At 55.6% G+C, this 21,409-nt stretch overlaps 8 protein-coding genes across 8 annotated transcripts; 4 read left to right on the forward strand and 4 right to left on the reverse strand.

The window, feature by feature from the left end:
* Positions 1-3,212: 3,212 nt before the first annotated feature.
* Positions 3,213-7,897, forward strand: B0H18DRAFT_1067830 (uncharacterized protein). Its single transcript, XM_048031183.1, has 22 exons — positions 3,213-3,500; positions 3,524-3,572; positions 3,629-3,725; positions 3,846-4,032; positions 4,094-4,244; positions 4,333-4,536; positions 4,600-4,652; positions 4,714-4,796; positions 4,861-5,070; positions 5,125-5,133; positions 5,160-5,305; positions 5,691-5,707; positions 5,765-5,861; positions 6,016-6,074; positions 6,140-6,248; positions 6,305-6,533; positions 6,597-6,614; positions 6,670-6,767; positions 6,822-6,894; positions 7,106-7,124; positions 7,155-7,514; positions 7,576-7,897. Exons 1-22 carry the CDS (start codon positions 3,444-3,446, stop codon positions 7,696-7,698), a joined length of 2,448 nt encoding a protein of 815 aa, XP_047884644.1. The 5' UTR covers positions 3,213-3,443; the 3' UTR covers positions 7,699-7,897.
* Positions 7,898-8,586: 689 nt separating this feature from the next.
* On the forward strand, positions 8,587-9,767 carry B0H18DRAFT_1129787 (flavoprotein oxygenase; the record flags this gene model as incomplete). Its single annotated transcript, XM_048035425.1, has 6 exons — positions 8,587-8,840; positions 8,902-9,000; positions 9,053-9,065; positions 9,124-9,330; positions 9,389-9,442; positions 9,495-9,767. 6 exons carry the CDS (start codon positions 8,587-8,589, stop codon positions 9,765-9,767), a joined length of 900 nt encoding a protein of 299 aa, XP_047884645.1.
* Positions 9,768-9,838: 71 nt separating this feature from the next.
* Positions 9,839-10,824, reverse strand: B0H18DRAFT_443126 (uncharacterized protein). Its single transcript, XM_048038119.1, has 4 exons — positions 10,687-10,824; positions 10,133-10,627; positions 10,037-10,081; positions 9,839-9,985 (listed from the first exon to the last, which is right to left on the reverse strand). Exons 2-4 carry the CDS (start codon positions 10,535-10,537, stop codon positions 9,911-9,913), a joined length of 525 nt encoding a protein of 174 aa, XP_047884646.1. The 5' UTR covers positions 10,538-10,627; positions 10,687-10,824; the 3' UTR covers positions 9,839-9,910.
* Positions 10,825-10,881: 57 nt separating this feature from the next.
* B0H18DRAFT_1177025 (uncharacterized protein) lies at positions 10,882-12,551 on the reverse strand (the record flags this gene model as incomplete). The annotated part of the gene is made up of 6 exons (XM_048035938.1): positions 10,882-11,319; positions 11,358-11,860; positions 11,881-12,036; positions 12,092-12,179; positions 12,242-12,404; positions 12,458-12,551. 6 exons carry the CDS (start codon positions 12,549-12,551, stop codon positions 11,067-11,069), a joined length of 1,257 nt encoding a protein of 418 aa, XP_047884647.1. The 3' UTR covers positions 10,882-11,066.
* Positions 12,552-13,305: 754 nt separating this feature from the next.
* Positions 13,306-14,775, reverse strand: B0H18DRAFT_1129790 (cation efflux family-domain-containing protein; the record flags this gene model as incomplete). The annotated part of the gene is made up of 4 exons (XM_048035426.1): positions 13,306-13,745; positions 13,805-14,293; positions 14,352-14,480; positions 14,550-14,775. The coding sequence occupies 4 exons, from the start codon at positions 14,773-14,775 to the stop codon at positions 13,306-13,308; spliced, it is 1,284 nt and encodes a 427-aa protein (XP_047884648.1).
* Positions 14,776-15,235: 460 nt separating this feature from the next.
* Positions 15,236-17,377, reverse strand: B0H18DRAFT_1067863 (iron-containing alcohol dehydrogenase). The gene is made up of 8 exons (XM_048031184.1): positions 16,770-17,377; positions 16,431-16,703; positions 16,257-16,375; positions 16,168-16,205; positions 15,937-16,114; positions 15,800-15,872; positions 15,592-15,743; positions 15,236-15,517 (listed from the first exon to the last, which is right to left on the reverse strand). The coding sequence occupies exons 1-8, from the start codon at positions 16,950-16,952 to the stop codon at positions 15,367-15,369; spliced, it is 1,167 nt and encodes a 388-aa protein (XP_047884649.1). The 5' UTR covers positions 16,953-17,377; the 3' UTR covers positions 15,236-15,366.
* Positions 17,378-17,581: 204 nt separating this feature from the next.
* B0H18DRAFT_894946 (sister chromatid cohesion protein Dcc1) lies at positions 17,582-19,002 on the forward strand (the record flags this gene model as incomplete). Its single annotated transcript, XM_048041396.1, has 6 exons — positions 17,582-17,703; positions 17,757-18,069; positions 18,126-18,219; positions 18,271-18,530; positions 18,587-18,679; positions 18,730-19,002. 6 exons carry the CDS (start codon positions 17,582-17,584, stop codon positions 19,000-19,002), a joined length of 1,155 nt encoding a protein of 384 aa, XP_047884650.1.
* A 1,290-nt stretch (positions 19,003-20,292) lies between these two features.
* B0H18DRAFT_1110738 (uncharacterized protein) lies at positions 20,293-21,371 on the forward strand (the record flags this gene model as incomplete). Its single annotated transcript, XM_048032771.1, has 6 exons — positions 20,293-20,484; positions 20,535-20,729; positions 20,780-20,888; positions 20,952-21,121; positions 21,179-21,287; positions 21,349-21,371. Coding segments are annotated over 6 exons (798 nt in total), but the record flags the coding sequence as incomplete, so codon positions are not given.
* Between the last annotated feature and the right edge of the window lie 38 nt (positions 21,372-21,409).

Raw genomic sequence — 21,409 nt, forward strand, 5'->3', positions numbered from 1 at the left:
GTCTGCCAGCTGCGCGATCTCCGTTTGTGCAGTGACCGAGACGAACCGCGCTCGAAGCTGTCCAGCAACACCAATCAGATGCGCCATCCGGTGATAGGGAACTTTGTGACGCAGTTCTCAAAGGATCCTGACCATGCCATCTCTGCGTTGTTTGCCAAAACGAACTGCAGAGACGATCCGACCGCTCTTGGACAGTTACTCTTCCGTACTGTGGATCTGGATAGAGTGAGACTGGGGGAGTATCTGTCTCGTCGGACATCTAAGGTCGTCCTTAAGGCCTTTGTCGATACATTTGGCTGGACGGCTCTGAGGATCGACAAGGCTCTCAGAGTCTTCCTCCAGGCAGTCAACGTCCCGAACAAGCCAGGTTCGCTGGAGTACCTTCTAGACTCTTTCGCTAGTCGGTGGTACGAAGCCAATGCAGGAGTCGTCGCGTATGATAAGGACCTCGCCATCCGGCTTGTGCGTGCTATCGTGCAGCTCAACGAGGTCATGCACGGGGCTATCGCGCAGGAGTCTGGAATCACAGGTTACCCGAGGCGCAACGTCACGTCGCACGACTTCGTCGAGGCCTTCAGAAAGTTCGACCGCAGGGGCCTGGTCAGTGACGACCTCCTGAACAAGGTCTATACCTCGGTTCGGAAGGAGAGACTGACGCAGGCACGCAGCCTATCTGCGTCTACGTCCCATCCTGATGTCCCTGTCACCCTCAAGCGCCACCTTCCTTCTCGCCTCACCTACCGCATGCAATCAGAGCCCGTCATCCTGCGCATACCGCAGCCCGACCCACAACTCACGATTCAATTATTCGGTCAGGATCTGGTCTTTGATCCGCCTGTGCTCAATTTCTCCAAGTCCTCGGAGGCGTCCTTCCGCGTCACTGGTACGTCGCTGGGCACGAAGTCGATCATCATGTGGCGCTCTGGACCGAACGGGATCCTGTACTCTGGCCTGCCACTCAGTAACACGGTGGTCGTCGAGCGGGCTTTCATGCGTAACACCTTTCAACTGGCATTCGTCGACCACCGCGGCGCAAAGCGGAAGTACATGTTCAGCCTTGACGATCCTCTCATGCGTCACCAGTGGGCAGTCTCGATCAGACGTCAAATCGACATCGTGGCGTCCACGGTGTCACCTGCGGAGGCGTCAGGGTCGTCATCGAAGACGTACAAAGCCAACGAGAGACTCGCCTTCAGGGTCCTCCAGGAGACATTGATCAGCAACTCTGACGAAGAGGACGCAGTTCCACTGTCTCCAGTTGACCAGGCGCTAGCGCGGCTAAACGGTGGACCTTCGCAGAGGCATGCCCCTAACGGCAGCATGTCAAGCGGACGTGGTGCCCTGAACGGCCAACATAGTAATGGATGGCCTGGGGCAGAGCGCAGAAGCAACGGCGCAAGCCTTCACGTCCGCTCGAAATCCCGAAGCAAGGTATACCATCGTCATGGCCCTGGCAAGTTCGAGTTGGAGCTGAACGATAGCTCTGATGCTCGCACGGACGACGAGCAAGTCCAGCCTGACGGCTCAGCACATTCACAGCAACAGCGTCTCTGGAGCGGGCGAGATCTCGATATCGTCTGTCGGCAGAACAGCCTGATCACTCCGATGTTGGCATACCTGCAAGCCGGCCGGAGAGATACTGACATGTCGGCTAGTGCTCTGTCATAGCACAACGACTTCTCTCGTAAGTCCAGCTGTCCATGTACCGGAATTGCATCTGACCTGTCATCTCGCAGACATTATTTAATCTGCTATGTCTCACTGTTTCCATTGCTATCGCGTTGTATACCCTTAGTGTCGCATCCACATGTACTGATGGACTACGCTGAGGATAGAGTAACCCTACATTCCTTAATCCTATGTCTCAGATGGAATCGTCTCCCTGTCTTATGTTTATTCGCTCTTTGTGTCACTACGTAGTCTCATACAAGCTGCTCGATCTATGCATTATCAATCGAAACATCTGTCAAGTGTGATCTTTGCACGCTGCATGCCTTCAGCCTCACTTGATGGTATGATAATGCAAGCTCGTGTACTTGACTGGACACCTCTTCTTTATCCACAGCTTTCTTCGCCTCGTCAACACCCGCATAGACTAAGACGACAGATTCGCTGCTCGAGCCGGCAAGTGCCTCACAATTGACCTTGAAGCGATGCACTTAATCCAACAGAGGGAAGATCTTGCTCGTTATCGTAGCAGTGAATCCAAGCGTTCCAGCGAAAGGACACAAGGTGAAAGTAGTTCACGCATTGTCTATGTCACAGTAGATAGTAACTCCCATTTCGGCGAAGGCACGAGGCTGAACCGTCTTTGGAAATCGTCGTGTTCGGCGAAGTGCTTGCCCTCCGCTAGTGCACTGCACCTCATGCACCAGCGCCGGGCTTGTCATCATTAATACCCGCTGAAAGATCGTGCGCATTATATCGATACCACTGGCTCGCCGTGCCTTTGGATGGCCTAGAGTCGGCAGGACCGAAGTCGGTGGTACGCCGACATAAGCCCACAGCTAGCGGAGACTGCAGCTAGCGTACCAGACACGCTGCTACCTTGCTGCTGCCTCTTGCTACCTACGTGTTCTATCATCTCATCAGAACCCAAGATCATACACGAGATGTACACACTCACTTTCTACGCGTCACGGATATTGGATCGATGAGACGTAAAACGTTGCCCTTTTGCAGCCGTTGACTCCTGTACAATCACTGTGCTGTGGGTCATATTGATATCCATAAGGACTAGAACTACTCACTTGCTTCCAACGAACTTGTACATGTTCTATATTTTCGCTGACCATTGGCAGCCTGAGCCACGGCCGTGCGTATGGCCTGAGACGCTCTTGCAAGTTCCAACATATTAGTGTTGTTAGTATGAGACTGAAATGCTCGGTTCGACACGATTAAATGCATTTTTGGCCCTGAATGCCACTCTGCTTCACGCCGTAGTACAGTAAGGCTCATTGCGCGTATATTCGAGGTCGCTGCCATCTAATCAAAAATTCGATTCGATATCGGTTTCGACGTACCTGCACTACATCGCCTTGTTCGGCTCGCAAGCCATACGCACTGCACTCGTATGCAATCGCTGTACACAGTGACGCAGCGACCACCGCTTCCATGCTGAGGTCGCGGTGTTGGACGCGGTCGAGAGTCGGTAGCCGCGACGTAGACGTCGACGGCGTTGAGAGAGGTACGTAGAGGCTCTGGGGTAACTTACAACTTCTAACTGCCATCAATACCACCACCATCTCCACTTCAGATACAAACCATGACTCGTGTCTGACGCCTGCTCGGCCTCTTTAACATACATACCGACGCCGCCGACGCTAGCTTTTTAGTCTGCAACGGAGACTAGCGCGACGCTAGCAACCTGCTAGCGACCAGCGATACCGTACTTCAAGACTGGGCGCGTAACGGTCTCCATTCAGTAATCCACTTGCTTTCAGATGTCTGGCAGGCATGACTATGGAGACGAGGATGAGCGATCTGAAGACGAGTACATGGTGACGGAGAAGCGGGGAATAAGAGCGGGGGCGCAGGTGGTAGTACCAGTACTGCGAAGCGGACGCCGCGAGGTACGTTCGCCAATCCGTTGTCAGTGCGCATACAATGCTCAGCACGTCGCATACAGCCTGCGACAGGTGTCGGAAATCCAAGAGCAAATGTGAGCCTGCAGCAGGCGGGGGAGACCGCTGCAAGGGATGCGTGGCGGCGGGCGCAGGTGCGAGGTATCTCCGCTTACTACTATCTTGCTGCTAAGCATGCCTCCTCTGCGACATAGACTGTGTTTTCTCAGGTGGCATATAGATGTCTGTCTCCGAACGACGAGTGTCCCAAACTCCGCACAGGCCCTCCTTCCGCCGAGGCCCGCCAAAGGGCTACATCAAAGCGCTCGAGCGGCGGCTTCACCAGATGGAGAGTGTGCTCGCCGCCATCATGTCCTCCAAGGACCCGCGCACGACCGGGCTCGTCGCCGACCTACGGCGGGACACTCTCGCGAAGCATATCCTGGAAGGAGTTGACGCTGGTCCATTCGTGCGTTGTTATCTCATACGCTCCTGGCCGCAACTCAGTCCGCGACGATCCGCGTTCCCAGGGACCGAGCGGGCGAAAGCAGCGGTCCGTCGACCCTACGGAGGACAACTTCTTCGCGTCGATCGTGAGCCCGACTTTGCGGCAGCAGAGCGAGCGCTCGCGCAGACAGTCGCGCTCCACGCGCGAAAGCGTCATACAGGCGAGGGAAGGTGGTGTCTTGTGCATTGGACCACATATATGCAAGCAGCGAACCGTGTCGGCAGATCCTGTTGCGACGAGCGACCGACGCTCGAATGGCAGACCGTCTGTCGGAGTCGCTCGTGCGGTGGGCTCAGTCACGACAGGCTGCAGACCCGGTACCCAGTGGATCCTCGCGCGTTCTTCCCGTTCGCCATGTTGCTCGTGCCCGGGACGATGGCGCGGAGCCCGCACGGCAGAGACGAAGAACGGTGGCCTCAGCGCCAGGGCACGACCTGTCTTGGGACGATGTACATGGCACTGCAGGTGAGGGATGCACTGTTTTGTAGCAAGACAAGTGATAGATCGGGCGCCACAGACACCGATTAGACGAGCTGGACGACACTGCGGACGCCTTCGGCCATCTGTCACTGACGAGCACCGTGAGGTGTGTTCTCGTTTACAGTTCCGTGCGTGAATCGAAATTGACCGTCTTCGCCTCAGGTTCGGTATCACGGCAAGTTGAGTGGCATACACTTGCTTGCGGAGCACCAGCGTGAAGATAAGCGCAACTTCGGCGGTATCTGGTATCCGTGGCTGCCTCTCCTCCGTGAATATGCCCACTTACACCCCATTGTTCGGTGATCACAGGAAATTTCCTATGTCGAAGCTCTGGCCCCCAGCACCGTCCGGCGAGACGGAATTCAGCATGCGCGAGAAAGCGAGGCTGAGGGTGGAAGAGAGCATCCCCGTGCCACCGGTGGATGTGCAGCTGCACCTCATACGATTGTTCTTCACTTATGTGAACACGTCATTGCCTGTGTTGGACGAGGAAACATTCATGGAGCAATACAATGCAGAGTCCGTGCTTAGTATTTGTCTTGACGTCTACGCTGATTTGACATATGATGACAGTATTAGCTTGTCGGAGAGCGCTATCCCCGCCCCAGTGGCACTGATCCAGGGCCCGCCGTGGAGCCAGAGCGAATGCAGAAGATGTCGAAGTTATTGTTATTTTCCGTGTTTGCGTTTGCGGCACAGTACTGGGACACTATCCAAGCGGAACAGTATGCGGCGAGTGCCAGGAGATTGCTCGGTAGGTGACTTCGTTCAAACGTCACCTATTCTTACTAACGCAGCCCATTGCCTGATATTGTTCGATTGTCTCAATATAGACATCGTGTACCACGAGAGCCGGACCTCGACTGTGCAGGCTCTGGTCCTCTTGGGAGTGCGCGAATTCGGTATTGGTGGGTCTATACCATAAGGTCGTCATGTGTTCTCCTGAACGTCAGTCGACTCAGCAAGCGTGGAAGAAGGCTGGCTGCATGTCGGTGAGTCACTTCTGCCATTGCCAGAGCCTCGCCCAAGGCGCTGGATACAATGCGTTTGGCAGAGCAGCAGTGTACACCCCTCATTGAGATGAAGACTGCTGGTCTGTCGTCAAGGGAGTAGACAAAGCTGAACGTTCTTCTTACCAGGTATGGCCGCACGAATGGTACGATTCGCAGCGCGCCAGAAGTTTCGTTGCACGATTTGAATAGACCGAACATAGGCCTTTGATCTGGGCCTGAATCGTGATTCTGAGAAGTGGCTCAACCACGGGCACGCAATGTTCTCTCGCACGGAGCAAAACATCCGGAAGAAGATTGGTGGGCATGTTGCTTCGCAGACAAGTTAGTCCTCGAGAATCTCTGTGCACGAGTACCGCCATCTCTGATCTATGCGTCCTTAGATATGCATCACATTTTCTAGGTAAGTCTCTGAATCTGCCTTGTACGCCGCAGACTGTACAGTTACCTTTAGGGAGACCGGTGATTGTGCACGAGGCCGATTTCTCAACTATGCTTCCTCAGGTTACAGAAGTGGGTACAGACCGTTCTGTCCTTTATACATTCATAATCATCGAACGCATGGACGCGAAACGTAGGTGGAAGACGAAGTCGCATGGGCACCGATGCACGCGGGTTCGCAAGGCCAGCGCATCACAGCTACCCCTGGGTTGCGGCAAAGCTACCATCGGGCAGCGGCAGCATTGAGTATGTCCTCCCGAGTATACAACGCCTTTGAAAGCTGTTGCCGATACATAATCCAGCTGTCATTCACGGCGAGATAGTCGAGAAGATATATCCGGTCACTCGTGTCGATCCAACACCCCGCCGAGCTCTCATGGAACGGATACATTCGCGGCTGCTCCAGTGGTCTATCGATTTACCAGAGGTCTTGCGTTATTCGTCACAGAGCAGACAACCATGTCCTCCGCCGCATGTCCTGGTCCTCCACATTCAGTTCTGGTCAATGATGTTACTGCTCCATAGACCATTGTAAGTCTTAGCACGCTGACACGGACCCGTCAACATCTTACTCATTTTATCGCTACGTATCAGCATCCCGAAGGGCATGCGGTCAGTGATTCTGATCACCATTGGTTATATGATTGCTCATCCTCATCGACTACAGTTCTAGAACCCCTCCCTCTGCTTCCTCAGCGGACGACACAGTGCCCTGGAAGTCCTACGATTTCTGTCAGGGCGCTGCTTCCCACATCAGCGCCTTCGGTGAGTCTTGCTCTTCTCTACTAGTACTACCAATTTAAGACTAAATTGCGCTAGCTACGCTGTTCAATCGCTACTATGACATCCGTTGGGCCCCTCCATTGATCTCCTCGACTATTCAAAGCGCAGGGTAAGTACAGAACTACAATGATTGTGTGGCGAGCATGATTATGAAAATTATGCTACCAGCATCATGCATGTCGTTGCACGTGAGTTCAGTCCTTGGTACCTTTCTTCAGTAAATCTAATCCGGACTATCGAAGTGAGGTTACGATCCGACGATGCTCGGGCAGCCACAGGCCTTGACCAGTGCATCAATGTTTGCGAACGAATGCGTGTAGGCTTTTCCCTAGACTTGTTGTAGACTACAGTCTCAACTCCTTGCTGTAGGATGTATGGCCTACTGCCGCTCGGGTGGCGGATCTCCTCCGAGGCGCCGGAGTGCAGATAGCAGTGGCATTGACCGAACCCGCCGGTCCATCGCGGAAACGACCTGTTGAGATTGTACTCGAGGAGTACACTGATGAAGCTGCAGACGCCGCTGAAGCGTCGCAGATGGTCGCCTCCGATGTGCCCTCCGATAGGTATGCCGAGGGTTCTCACTTACGTCCTATGCCAGCTGCTGTGCCGCTCCCTCAGCCGCAGCCGCATCAAGACCCTCAGTACGGCCCCAACTTCATGGCGGCCCTTCTCGGTCCGGACTACACTCCGGCAGCGTCTGTCGCTCCCGGATACGACTGGTGGCCACTGGTCTCTACAGCCGAATCCGCACCTATGCCCAACCGCAACAACATTCGCTCCTACCACTGAGCCGCTCATGATGCCGTCACAATCGTTCACTTTTACTCAGGAGCAGTTCTCGCAAGACTTCTTACAAGGAATCCGCGATCCCGTCTTGCACTTCCCTGGCCCTCCAACATATCCCCTCCGTTGATTCTTATCAGTTTTCGGTATTGACTCCTTACACTGCTTCGTTACAGGTTCAAGCACACCTTGATGTGGATCAGGATTTAATGTAGCTATAGTTTTCAGGTCGTTGCGCTGTCGAGATAGAACGCCAATCTCTGTCCGGTGACGTTCAAGCGATCTGTGATCGTCTGCTTTACATGGACGTTTATGCCCAACTAAAGGAGGTACGTCCACTGTCTCAGCTCTGCAACGGTGTATTTCCCACCATTACCTCAAGCGCCTCGATGTGGTATGTCTATCTGTCACCAGGAACACGCTTCGTGTGCTCGGAGAGCCGGTTGCTGTATATTCTCACGGAGACAGATACCCTGTGGGCGGATGCTGGAGCCCTCGAACCCCATTGGACGGTTTCAACGTGATCTTCGCCTTCGTTGGTCATCCCTTGGGAAAGCACATAGCATCCTTACTCATGCCCCACATTGCTGTTCTTTCATTCTGCTGCGCTTGTAGGGGGACCGTTGACACTTCCGTCCAGCAGTTTGGAGAGCCTCTCACGATACGCCGCAAAGGGCGTGTGCGAGTACTGTCTCAGCACCACGGCGAGAGAGACATTCGTCTTACTGGACTAGCGTGTGACGTCTCTCATCGCCGAACTCCCTCAGTGGTCGAGACCCTTCTCAGGGAGTGTCGTCGGGGTGACGGAAGTCCCGAAGCGCGGTTTCCGTCCTGTATAAGCCCCCGTAATCGTATGGTAAGACGGAGGCACTGCGGCGGCCGCCATGGGTGCCATCATTCCACGGAAATGTCTTTAGCAGCGGCGGTCATAGTACATAGGGAGAGGTGAGAAGCTTTGAAACTCACCGACTCTTTCGCCCCGGGACTACGACACTTGTCAGCTTTCAATTCTTCAGCAATGTCCACCATACAGCGTATCATACAGGCTCCCGGACGCCTGGTACGGAGCTTGAGCACGTCTCCATCCCGGAGCTCGGAGAGCGGGCTCCCAAAGTTCAACGCCGCGCCGAGCTTCAAGTTCACGCAATCGCCGAATCCAGGCTGGAAATGGGGAGAGGGACTTGCGCCTGAATCAAGCCCGTTGGCGAAGGAGTGGAAGGAGGACGAAGCGAAGGGCTGGAAGAGCTTCACGCTGAAAGAGACGCATGGGAAGTGAGTGCAATCGTCAGTACCGGAAGGTCTCGGGGACTGACTATGCGTTGCTTGTTTGTAGGGACGTATACATGCTATTGACCAGCTCAATCATCCCTCGACCCATCGCTTTCATCTCGTCGTTGTCGGCCCAGGATGTACCCAACCTTGCGCCTATGAGGTGAGTGCATCGTCGTCGATATTGTATCTAGGGACTGATAAGTGACCTTTAGCTATTTCTCTTTGGTACGATTGATCTGCACAAGGGCTGTCATAACGGCGCTCACACAGTTTCTCTCTCCAGTTGGCGCACGACCCGCCAATGATTGGCGTGTCGTTTGCAATCTTCCGTGGCATCGGAAAGGATACACGTGATAACATTTTGGCGACGAAGACATTTACTGTCAACCTCATCAGCGAGCCTTTCTTGGAGGCCGCCAATGCCTGCTCGATCGACGCACCGAAGGAAGTTGACGAATGGCTTGTCAGCGGCCTCACTCCCGAGCCGAGTGTACGCTCTTTGATCCATGCATTATGCTTGATCCATTGACTTTGGTCTGGCGATGCAGACTATCGTCAAGCCGGCGCGAGTCCGGGAAAGCGCTGTCAGCTTCGAATGCGAGGTCAGTCTTCCACAGGGCTTCGTTACAGCTGTACTCACCTGATCATATGCAGCTCTTCCAACACCACGATCTCGTCTCTAACTACGGCCCCGAGATGACGAACACGTTTGTCATGGGTAGCATCAAGATGATGCACGTACGCAACGCGGTGTTGTCTCCGGACGGCGTCAACGTCGACCCCGCCAAGCTGCGTGCCATGTCCCGCCTGGGCATGTTTTCGTATGCCCGCGTCGGCGATGGCATTGATATTCCGATTCCTATGTGGGCAGACAAGGGCGAGGAGGTCTCGAAGGTGGTAGAGGAGAAGAGCAAGAACAAGCTTTGAGCATGTTCTGCGTCTCCGCATACAGATCGCATACCCATTCACGCAGGTGCTGTCTGAGGGATACCGGTACATCATCCTATTTGCACAGATGTCGTTTCCCCGTTTCTGATCATAAGCTGTCATACTTATTTCGCGGTATCAGTCTACTCCAATCCGCCCAACCAATAACGTCTCAACACCCATCGGAAAGCCCTCGTGAGCCTGGACTGCTCCTCACACTGCGGAAGACCTTGAGTCAGTACTATTGATGACAAGAAGATAATGCTTACCGTTGGACACAAGTACTGAGGCCGAGTGGAGTCTTTGTTGCATCGCTTGAAACGACATGGCTCGATGAACTCTGGTTGCCCGCAATAGCAACACACATGTGAAAGCCCGTCTTCATCTACTAGGATCTCGACTTCATGTACCAGCTCCACGCCGCCCGACTTATCGACCATCTTGCGTGTGCGTCCGGTTGGACGTATCACCGGTGGCTCCGCTTGAAGCAACGCGTTCAACATGCCCTTGGGCTCAGGCCTTAGAGGGTTGAGATCGATGTCGCAGTCGAAACATATCATCGGATGCCCGGAGGAAGATAGGCCAGGCGCGTCTGCTTCGTTGGACGAAGCGGCACAATTGAGAGTAGGGCCTCTGCGGTCGTAGGCCATGCCATATGGCCTGGCAAACACGAGCATGTACTGATTGCGATTAAGACTGTCTTTACGCGCAAGTGCGAAACATAGTCCTCCCTTGGCATACGCAGGAGTTACGAAGCTGAGGATGGGCATGGAGGCTGCAGGGATGATAGGCGTTCAAGCTCAAGCTACTTGCAGAGGGCCCCGTCACTTAAGGGAAAGGGCTATTATGAGAAGGCAGTGCTATCATGAAGGCCCGACAGTGAGTCTCGGGACAGTCGGACTGGAGAACGCTGACACACCGCCATAGTGTGAGAAGTGTTTTCATCACAGCCGCGAGACTTCCAAAACACTGCAAGCAGTGGCAGTGGAGCACAGCGACTCGTAGTAAGATCGCCTCTTTCGGGACGACAAGAGCTGCCAGCTTTGACATGGCAAACGGTGCCAGCGCGCACGCACCATGGAGGACTCAAATCACGATCCCCGACTGCAAAGCATCCGCCTGGTGTAGAGATCATTCCCTCGATAATTCAGAGACTTTTACAGTCACGAGTCCGGACATGTTAGTAATTGATTTCTGTCGACGATCACCACATTACAACACATCAGAGAACAGTCTCAGTCCACAGCATCGTCCATAAACCCAGAAGAAAGGAAATCCACGCAGCACACAGCGGACAGATCAGAAGTACAGGCCGACCCATCCGTTCTTCGACTCGACGACCATCTTGTCCGCGCCGTCCTTCTCGCCGACCCACGGGAGCTGGTCGGCGATCCGCGGGATCGCGTCGTGCAAGGGGCCGGAGGCAGTGAACGAGCGCGTGGCGAGGTCGACCGTGCCGCTGAACGCCGCGTCCTTGTACGTGAGGTAGAGGTCGCCCGTGCCCTGCACGCGGTGGGTGCTGTCGATCGGGCGGTGCGGGTGGCCGGGGTGGCTCACGTAGAAGACGTCCGGCGCCCGCTGCCCGTCGACGTCGTGAGGTGCGCGTCGGCGGGGGGCTCCGCGGTGGAGGGCGCGGGGAAGACGTGCACGTTCAGCGCGGCGTCGCCGCGCGCGGTCGAGAGCGTGGTCTGGTCCTCGATGGTGACGTCGCCGACGAGCCAGCCGCGCTGGAGGTCCATGGTGAGTGCGCTGGCGTGCACGCCGCGGTGCGGGAGGATCATGCTCGTGTCGTCGGAGCCCGTGACCCGGATGCTGAGCGAGTCGAGGTCGAGGTTGGACTCGTCGTCGAACTTGACCTGTGTCGTCGTGCGCGCCGCAATGTCCAGTCGGCGCACGGTGTACGGGACGTAGACGGTCATGTCGTAGCGCATGCAAGACTCGGTGCCGAACTGTGGCGTCGAGAGCCGCAGCCTGCTGGCGAGGTTCTCGCCGTCATCCTTGCTCGGGTACTGCACGGTGACGAGATCGAGGAGGGCCTGGTTGTTCGTGCGGACAGTCATCTGGTATGTGACGTCGGAGGCATCGTAGTCGCCCTGTGCGATGACGAGTGTACCAACAGCCTTCCCCTGAGGTCGATAGAGTGCTGGCCCTCAGAGTCGACAGGTACAGAGTAGGTGATCTTCTCCGAGCCCTGGTACAGGTGCGGAGCGTTGGCACAAGGCAGGGACTTGCTGAACACGGGCATATTCTCGAGACCGGTGGGCGTGGGCTGGAATGCCAACAATCGTCACACGAAAGCAACTACCTCGGAAGACGAATCCTACCTTCACCATCCAGATAATGAACTGTATGAGTTGCCAGCCGAGTAACAGCGCGCAGACAATGCCGAAGGCCTTCCAAAAGAGGCCACATCTATATTCCGTTGTCAGCCATTTAAGACGCGTTCGTATTGTCGCAGACGGTTTGTTACTGACCGCAACCCACAGCACATACAGCAATCGGCCTTCTTGCGCGTTTTCCTCGTGTTCGTGGCAGGGATATTCGTATCGAGCATTGGCAAGTCTGGCGTCGAGCCCGAGGGGCTGTGCAGAGCCAGAGGACCAGTTTCGCCATCCGGCTCTGTAGGCACCTGTCTGTCTGTTGAGTGAACTGTTAGTGTCCGTACAATTTCTTGTACATCATTGCCTCACAGTCATCCCATTTTTCCTTGAGCTTCAGCGCGGCCATCACGCCCACAACCATTCCCCAGAAAGTGATGCCCGTCGAACGACGCTGAGGGGGCATTTTGGCGTTTCAACGACAGACGAGAGTTAGTACGCAAAGGAGTGAAAGCAGTGAGGAAGAGGGAGATACGGTGCGACGGGGTCGACACTTATACGAGGACAATACAAGGCGCAAAAAGTGATGAAACAAGACCGTGCGGTGATGCCCTTATGAGGGTGAACCTGAGCGGCTTGGTGCGTTGCCCGAGCATCACGCAGTCATCCACAGTCACCGTGATTGTCCCCGCCCAGCGTCGGCGCCAGGCACGTATGGAACAACGGTTCGCCCAGGCTTGCCCTGACCGGGGGCGTCTACGGGACTTGTGGTCTCGGCCGAATTGAGTCAAGATCGCCCAATTGATCGTCCGTCCTCCCGCCTGGAAACAACGCGCACAGAAAGTCCTGAGGACAAGTCCATCTTCATTTTGTTATTGGTAGGTTCTGTCCTCGTTAGGCGATGGGTTCGTACATGTCTAGCTTTGTTTGCATCCTGTGATGCATTTGACAGCGTCGGGAATTGTTCACACCGACAGCCGGTCGAGGCTCTGCGATACTTATGTCCACACACCACCCGTCGAGATCTCGACGCGGAGCCGACGAAAGGCGCTTATTCAAACGCCATTCACGGAGGCCATCGATCTCGAGGCAGCCGGACATCCCGTTGAGACCGGGCACCAATCCGTCGCGCCGCAGATGTGTAGTGCAGGTTAGGCGACGCAGAGCAGAACACATCCTTCCAATAAATCTACTTACGTTCATATGGTACTTACATGCATTCAATGTTCGTGGTCGTGGTTGTGGTCGTGCACGTGCCCATGCCGGCTCACAATCTCCTCCTGATCCACCGGGTGGAAGCGCACCCTCACCTCCGTCACCTCCCTCCTCGCCCCCTTCAGCGAGCGCATGATCTGCGCTTCCAGCCGACTTGTCTCCTCCACGCTCAGCGTGCGCGGTACCTCCGCGACGAGGTCGACAAACATCAACCCGCCGGCGCGCATCGCACGCACGTCGCGGATCCCGAGCAGGTCCTCGGTGTGCGTCTGTATTTGCGTGGCGGAGGGCGTGAGCGATGATGCCGTGGAGGGTAGGATGGGTGTGAGGGACTCGACGAGGGAATGGCGCGTCCCCGCCGACACGCCCCCGTCTGTTAGTTGGTGGAACCCGCCAGCCAAGATCCCCCAGCTCTGCCTAACAATGAGAATAGACACAAGGATACCTGCACCAGCACCATAATCAGACGCGTGTCTCCACGCAGCATTTATTCACGGCACGCACCTCCTATCGGGTCCAGCGGCAGGTGCGGGAACCACCACGTCCCCAGGATCGCGAGCAGCGCAACCCCGCTCCCGTACACGTCGCTCCGGTGGTGCAGCGCGTTCGCATGCAGCACCGGGCTGCGCTCGTCGTCCGCGACGCGCTTCGTCGCGCGGTACAGCCACTCCTTGCCCAGCACGCTCGCGAGCGCGAACCACGCCGCGTTTGGGTCCAGCGCGTGCCCGTGTCCGTGCCCATGCGCGCCCGCGGCGGGCAGCGTCTGCGCGACGGTCGAGGCGACGTCGTGGACGGGCCCCGCGGCGTGCGAGAGCGCCTCGAGGAGGAGCGTGAGCGAGTGGTAGCCGATCCCGAGTGCGCCGCCTGTGAGCAGCAGCGAGACGGTCACGGAGCCGAGCACCTCGAACTTGCCAAAGCCGTACGGGTACCGCTCCGAGGGCGGCTTGCGCGAGACCTTCCACGTCGCGAGCGTGACGAAGTCGCCCAGGAGGTCTGGCGGGCACCGCGTTAGTCGACGGGTATGCTGTGAGATTCAGACGCTACGACGCACCGCTGAGTGAATGGCCCGCATCGGCGAGGAGCGAGGCCGAGTTCATGTACCACCCTGCGAGGCCCTTCGACGCCGTGAGCCCGACGTTCGCGAAGAGCCCTATGAGGGTGATCCGGCTACCCCTATCCGCTGCACCGCGCACGCTGCATCAGTCGTCTGCAGCGGGAGCACTCGGGGAGACGTACGCGGCGCACGTACCTGCGCCTTTCTGGAGGGCCTCTACGATCTGCTCCGCGTCGTGCCCATGCCCATCCTCGCCTGGCCCATGCGTGTGGGACATCCCGCCGAAGAATGATGCGGAGTGCTCATGCGAGTGTGTATGTGAGTGGGAGTGGGAGGAGGGTCCATGCTCAGGCTCGTGCGCCGTCGGCGTCGCCGGTTCCTTGCCCTTCGCTTGGCTCGAATGTGGTCGGCGAGAGGTCATCGTGCTCAGTGTGGGCACGTATGCTGCGTTCGGTATGGGTGGGAGTGTGTGTGTTGTCTGAGGGCCAGAGCTGAGCGCGGTGAAGGTCCTCCGTGCACGATCGGAGGGACCGCCTCGGACGTCGCGCTTGATCCTGCTCGAACCAGTGCAAGGAATCAGAGGCGTTCCGCGACGGGCTCGAGAGACAGCTGAGCGTCGCAGCATGGGTCAGCCAAGCCAATACGGTGGGAGGGATGTGTCAGGTGCGAAAGTCGTTCGCCGGGCAGTCGTCGTCGCAGTCTACGCGCAGGTGAAGGTATAAATTAAAGCGTCAGAATGGGAGGCAGAGCGGGTCCGTGGGCTCTGCAGACGAAGAAATGGGGATGCCGCAATCGTGGGGTGGTCGAAGGCCATCGCGCTGCAGCGCTCGGCGCAGCCGTATCGCGTCGACCTCACGGCATCCTTATGACAGCACGAGTCATTCGCCCTATAGCGTCGCGTCTATTCGTCCATAATTCAATAATCCTACAATTCGAGAATAATGTATGGTAGGTGAAGAATGCCGACGATCTCCTTTTACCACTACTGAGTACAGCTATATGGGTTGAGGAATCAGGCATAAAGCCCCTCGAGAAGCTTGACGACTTTCGGATACGTCGAATCGTCCTTGCTGCCCACCGAGAGCTCTGCAATCTTCGGGAGATCCTCGCGCGGGACGTTGTATTCAGTCAGTGTCGACTTCAGCCCCAGATCGCTCACAAGACTGCACGAAGAACAGAATCAGCCATACGCAGATCACTACCGTGACGATGATCCGGGGTAGGGCTGGGTACGTACTTGTCGATGAGCTTCGATAGCTTGAGCACGTCGCCGTCCAGAGAACCTGTCTTGTCTTGCGCGAGGTACCAGAGCGTGTTGGACAGCCACTCCTTGTCGTCCTCAGAGGCGACCTCGGCTTTGAGCGCAACGGTTGGTGCTAGCGTCAGACACTGACATCCTCTGCCATCAACGGAGATGCCTGCGAACAAAAGGGGAACCGACGTACGGAAGTAATCCCATGCGGGATACTGTACGTCGCTCCTAGCTTATGGCCGAGCGCATGAGACAACCCGAGCGCGCTATCGTAGCGGTTCTCCCGTCAGCATCCTCAAGGCCTCCTCCCACAGCTGTATAGGCGCTTACCTATACCTCTCCAGCTTGATGGGCCACAGGCTCATCCACGAGGCAAGCTGAAGCTTCTGTCGGACATCCACCGCCTGAGGGTTCGCCTTCGAGGCGGGGAGGTACTTGAAGAGGTCGACGAGCGCAGCATAGCAAAGGTACTTGACGGGTGGGGGGATGAGTGGTCTGTATAGGTTCTCTGCACCTGGCTCAGATTGGGTTCTCTGGGATACGCCGGCCATATCAACTCGCCTACTGCATGATCCACTGCGCGCATCCCGGTGGACAGCCTATCACCCTAGGAATCAGACACAGTACATATGGCTCGGGAAACTGCTGACCAGAGGCGTTCTGGGGTAGCGAGTGTGAGCTCCGCGTCGAGGATGATACCAGCCGGTGCGAGCTGCGGTGAGCTGACCGCGACTTTCTTCCCCTCTTCATTCGTGTACCCTGCGCCTATCTGTACAGTCGAGTCCCGATGAGACGCCGTTTGCATACACAGGAGGATTACTCACCGTGTATTCCGCCGCGCTGAGCGTAGTGGGTACCGCAATCTGGCGCAAATACTCTCCGCCCGTCTCCTGCTGGAGGAAGTACAGGATCGCCTTGGACGCGTCGACGGGCGATCCTCCGCCGACGGAGACGATGACGTCCGCGCCCGACTCCTTGAACACCTTCAGCCCGTCGTGGATGCCAGCGACAGGCGAGTGCTGTCCGATCTCGTAGAACGTCGCCGCGTACGCATTGTGTTGCTTCAGCACGCCCTCGACCTTCTTCACGACATCCGTCTGCCCGGATCGAGGGATGGGCGTTAGCGCGGTCGGCGGAGCATCATAGGGGAATTGGGTGCGCACCTTGTCGTATAGACTCCTGCCGGTGACGACGAGGGCCTTGGACGCCCCGAGAGTCTTCAGAAGCTTTGGCAGAGCAGTGGTGAGCGACCCCGGGCCGTAGTGGACACCCTTCAGCGTGTCCGTCCATGCATATTGACCCTGGAGATTGGTCGACTCGTGGTTGGTGTTATCGAGGCCAGACATGGTTCCTCAGTCAAGGAATTCGTACAAGAGGTTGTGCGGGTTTAAGTACGGACGGTGGTTGAGAACAGGTCGACGGACGAGAGAGTGCACATGACGTCGACCGTGTAGTCGCCATCGACATTTCCGTCCAGGTTTGTCAGCTGATAGGACATGGGCTTAGTGTACTGAACCAAGTACTGCGTGGCGTAGTGGGCGCAAGCGCAACAACAATTTCCAGCTATGCAACGAGACAGATATCCGTCGGTCTCCGCTAGACATCTGTGCACTGGCCCCAGCTGCAGATTTGTCAGCTATAGTTAGCCACTCGGATACACGCTCCGCACAATGAGGCCTTTTATGTCGCAATTTCGTCGATGTATAGAAGTTATAAATCACTATCGGCCGCTGCGCAGGTTTATGGGAGGCAAGGGGTATGTAAGGCATCGAGGAGGAGGAGGAGGGGCGATCAGGAATTCGAAGCAAGAATTCTACGCGGGCGCCTACTACACCTGATCACATGTACCGTGTTTTCGTGTCGCGACTCGCGCGCTCACCGTGACGACGCGTCACGGTGGTTCAAACTTGCGCCTGTATTCGATCCTTGTACTCGTCAAGCTTGCTTGTATTTTTACGCTTATGCTACTGGTTCCATGCCGGAATACACCCTGAAGTTCTCCTCTTCTGCGGTTGCGGACACAGCCGCGTTCAAGTTGCTAGAGCTGCCACCCGACCTGAGCAAGCTGGTCGAGTCGAATCCCGATGAATCCTCGAGGTATACCTCCTGGAAGTACTATCAATCGATACCCATATCTAACATCCGTGCAGCTGGTCAATCAAGGGGAACCCTGACGAAGATGCTGTGCTCTGTACCGCAAACAAGACCTACACCATTCGCTCTATAGTTCTCTCAAACTCCGTCATCGTGGCAACAGCAGGGGTCGGGGAAGACACATCTACCGATGAGACTCCCCACTCTACCTCTGTCGAGGTGCGAGATCAGCTTAATGAGATCCTTGAGCTGGTGCCGTCGGTCCCGAGGCTTCACAAGCTGGACGTTCTGTTACGAGGGAAAGAGTACGACGAAGGGCAGGAGGGGGATGGTGATATGTATATGGACGAATCTGAGGTAGGTAAGCGTGTCAGCTGGGACACTGGCGCGTGAATCACGGGCTCATAATCCCAACGATACGACAGAAGTTCACGTATGAGAAGGCAAGAGCGATGTTACAAGCGAGCGACGCGGAGCTCGACCAGGGCCTCAAGAAGAGACGTGTTCTCATTCTCAACGGTGTGTGGCCTCAATCATATTGCCCCTCACTACTCATACTACATCACGCAGGCGAACTCCGCCCCATCTCTCCGACCTACCTGAACGCCATACTCGAGCTTTTACTCACCCATCTCGTCTCATTATCGCTCCCGCATGATTCTGCGTCAATGGATGCGCTATGCTGCGCACTTCAGGACGGTTACGACGTCCGGAAAGACGTCTGTAAACAGGTGATGGCCTGGTTCGGCAACATCATCGACGGCGAGTGGTGCATGGACAAAACTGCCGTTGTGCGAGAGATCGGTCTCGGCTTGCTGAGGCCTTACAGGGTGCGTGGTATGCTTGCCAGAAACTAGCTGGTTAAATAAATTGGATGACACCGCAGGAAGAGTCGATACCACTGGATGAATTCCTCACAAAGTGGCGTAAAAGCGTTGGCGACACCTTCGAGTCTGAGGTGTCCGTCGACCTCCTCTCCGTAAGCTCTTCCAAGTCTTACCGCCTCGTGCGGTATTGATACTCGTCCAGGGCAACTACCTCACACAAACAGACGTGCTCAAGGAGCCGCCTATCGTGGTCCTCACGTACTTCCCGTCCTCCCAGCTCCCCATCGACCCCGCGGCGCGCTTCACAGATCTCTTCCTTACACGGCCGCGCTGGAAGGCTGACGAAATTTCTCCGTTCCTCGCAGACATCGTCGTGGATGCCAAGGAACGGGACAAGTTCCTGCTGAAGTATACGCGTGCGATCACAGATGCGGAGGGGATATGGTACACTGCACGGGCGAAGTACAACGGGTAACTGATACAGTGCTTGCTACGTAGATGGACAGGCCGCAGCCTCGAAGACAGATGTGCATGTTCGAATCTCGTGCTGTGCTTCTCGGGTAGCATCTCAATCTCCATTCGGATGGATGTTGGCCTGTCAACTTCTTCAAAGCTCAAGCTCAAGCGCTCAAGGCTCATTATACACGCTCGAACTTTAAGTAGACGATCACGCCGGCGCATAACATACACCGAAGGGCAATGGCGTAGGCCGAGAAGAAGCCTGAGAGCAAGGTCGCGGCATTCCTTCATGAGCTTACTTGTGAGTAGCATGGTCTTCTATATTCTCAGGGCACGTAAACTCCATGGCAGTTCGTAGGGAGGAGGCGATGCATCCGCGATCGAAGCAACATCCAAGGTATGATGGATATGGGATGCCTCATGGACATCTTATCGTCACTGTATCTCGGAGAAGAGAGGATGATATTTACTCATGTGCTTATGTTTCTCGTCGCATCGATGCGTGCAGGTCATGAGCGAATTGTTGGCTACGCCAGAGAGAAGTATCTAGGAAAGTCGATGTGACTTGTCGAGGTCGTCATCATTGACCTGTGCGGTTACATAACAGCTGACTTTGTACAATGATAGGTCTTCAATATTCAATCCCGATACTCGCAGTTGCCATGAGGCCCAGTCTCCCTTGACATGCATGCAACAGACCATGTCGCCTCTGCCGTCCTGCCGTGATGGAAATGCATCGTGGGATGGATCCGCTACACGTTTTCGTAAGTCAGTCCTCCTCCGGAAGCCATTGCATACCTCGATCATATCTTGCCAGCAGGCTCTCTATGAGGCAGGTCTACACTGGGTTCGTGAATATGGTGAAATCGTGGCTATATCCACTGCTGAACGCTTTCCAAGGTGTCAAGATTCTTCCAACATACTTCTGTTGCGGTCGTAACGCATCTGTAATGGCGCCGGATAGCATCGGACACTCCTAGTAATTGGCAGCCTCGATCTATGTTTGGATGGGTCAACGGTGATGAGCCCAACCAGATTCGGATTCATTCGTCACGTTGACCACATCGACGCGAGCCTTAGATGGTCCTCGGAGCAAAGGAAGATGACGCCGGTGACGTGCTACCGTACCTGCAGTGTTACAAGCAAGATGTGGCATCAGATGCCGAGCTGAGCGCTGAACTCTTACAATGAATTGACATACACGTTCATCCACGTTCAGAACAGCGAGGGGATCGCCGTCACAGGGTTCGCCGCCCGGTATCTACAGGCGATGCTGAGTTCGTCTCGCTCCCTCGCTGCTCCCTCCATGGTGCTCCTTGCTTTCGGCACCTCTCTGTTTCTTGCACGCTTTGCCCTCTTGCAAGTGCATGGGTCACAAACATTCTGGCCCTTAGCGGTACCACTTGCTGTTCGCACGCCTTATTTGAACACATGGATGTACAAGACGAAGACGTCGGATAGTCTGAACAACCAATTGCCGTCTTTTTTTGATACGGAGGTACGATCCTCAGTATCCGTGCATACTCATGGGCTGACCTCGCGGCCCAGCAAGATATTGGGTGGAATTGTTACATCCGAGTGGATGGAAAGACGTACATTGTGTTTGGCGACAACAATTTTCCGCCCAACTACACCGTGGCAGTTGGAAGCCTCGTTCAGACGGAACTGTCCCCTACTCGTACCATGCAAACCATCGAGGCTGGTCCCTTGAACATTACCTTGACGTTTCTGAGTCCCATCGATGTAGGTTTGCGACCCACAAGCAACCTTCACGTTGCTGACATCACGACAAGCCATCTGACCTCATACGCCAATCCCTCCCGTTCAGCTATGCTGCCGTGGAATTCGCATCCACCGATGGCCAACCACATGACATACAGATGTACTGCGACCTAACTGGACGTGAGTAGTGTCTAGCGGCACACATGCACGCGTATCGCAACTTGTGGGCTGATATTCTTCTAGAATGGCTCGTCGGCCCCACCGTGACTGACATGTCTCAAGAGATGTCGTGGAGTCCACCGACGAAAACCAGTAGCATTATCTATCATCAACTGCAGCTCGTAAATCCGGCGCCTTTCCAAGAAGAAAACGGACAAGCCTCAGATGGTGCAATGTACTTTGCGATGGGGCTGGTACATGAATTTGTTGTTTGTCATGCATGTCATGGACTATGTTGATTTCATTGGCAGGGACAGGGACGCAATATCACTTGGCAGACTTGCGAACAAAATGCCTGCCGCGGAGGATTCGTAGATACCGGTCGCGTAAACCCGAATGACAATAATAATACGTTTCGGGGTGTTTTGAAGTAGGGGCGCTATATTCTGCTACGTACATCGGGAGCTCATACATATCACAGTGACTGGCCCGTCTTCCCCATCTCGGTCGACTTGGGAAGTGTCGCTTCTCTAGACTCGCCC

Source organism: Fomitopsis serialis (genome assembly GCF_022376445.1).
Source record: "Fomitopsis serialis strain Sig1Antser10 chromosome Unknown B0H18scaffold_427, whole genome shotgun sequence".
Taxonomy (NCBI): domain Eukaryota; kingdom Fungi; phylum Basidiomycota; class Agaricomycetes; order Polyporales; family Fomitopsidaceae; genus Fomitopsis; species Fomitopsis serialis.

Bases quoted from the DNA above. Each gene is read 5' to 3' on its own strand.
- B0H18DRAFT_1067830 (XM_048031183.1), top strand. From the start codon at position 3,444: ATGTCTGGCAGGCATGACTATGGAGACGAGGATGAGCGATCTGAAGAC. The intron at 6,249-6,304 runs GTATGTCCTCCC...TACATAATCCAG, and splicing joins TCGGGCAGCGGCAGCATTGA to CTGTCATTCACGGCGAGATA. The intron at 7,515-7,575 runs GTCTCTACAGCC...CCTACCACTGAG, and splicing joins GATACGACTGGTGGCCACTG to CCGCTCATGATGCCGTCACA.
- B0H18DRAFT_443126 (XM_048038119.1), bottom strand. From the start codon at position 10,537: ATGCCCATCCTCAGCTTCGTAACTCCTGCGTATGCCAAGGGAGGACTA. The intron at 10,082-10,132 runs GTGTGTTGCTAT...TGTCGTTTCAAG, and splicing joins ATGAAGACGGGCTTTCACAT to CGATGCAACAAAGACTCCAC. The intron at 9,986-10,036 runs GTAAGCATTATC...GGTCTTCCGCAG, and splicing joins CTCAGTACTTGTGTCCAACG to TGTGAGGAGCAGTCCAGGCT.
- B0H18DRAFT_1067863 (XM_048031184.1), bottom strand. From the start codon at position 16,952: ATGTCTGGCCTCGATAACACCAACCACGAGTCGACCAATCTCCAGGGT. The intron at 16,704-16,769 runs GTGCGCACCCAA...CGATCCGGGCAG, and splicing joins GCAGGAGTCTATACGACAAG to ACGGATGTCGTGAAGAAGGT. The intron at 15,518-15,591 runs GTACGTACCCAG...TTCTTCGTGCAG, and splicing joins CTATCGAAGCTCATCGACAA to TCTTGTGAGCGATCTGGGGC.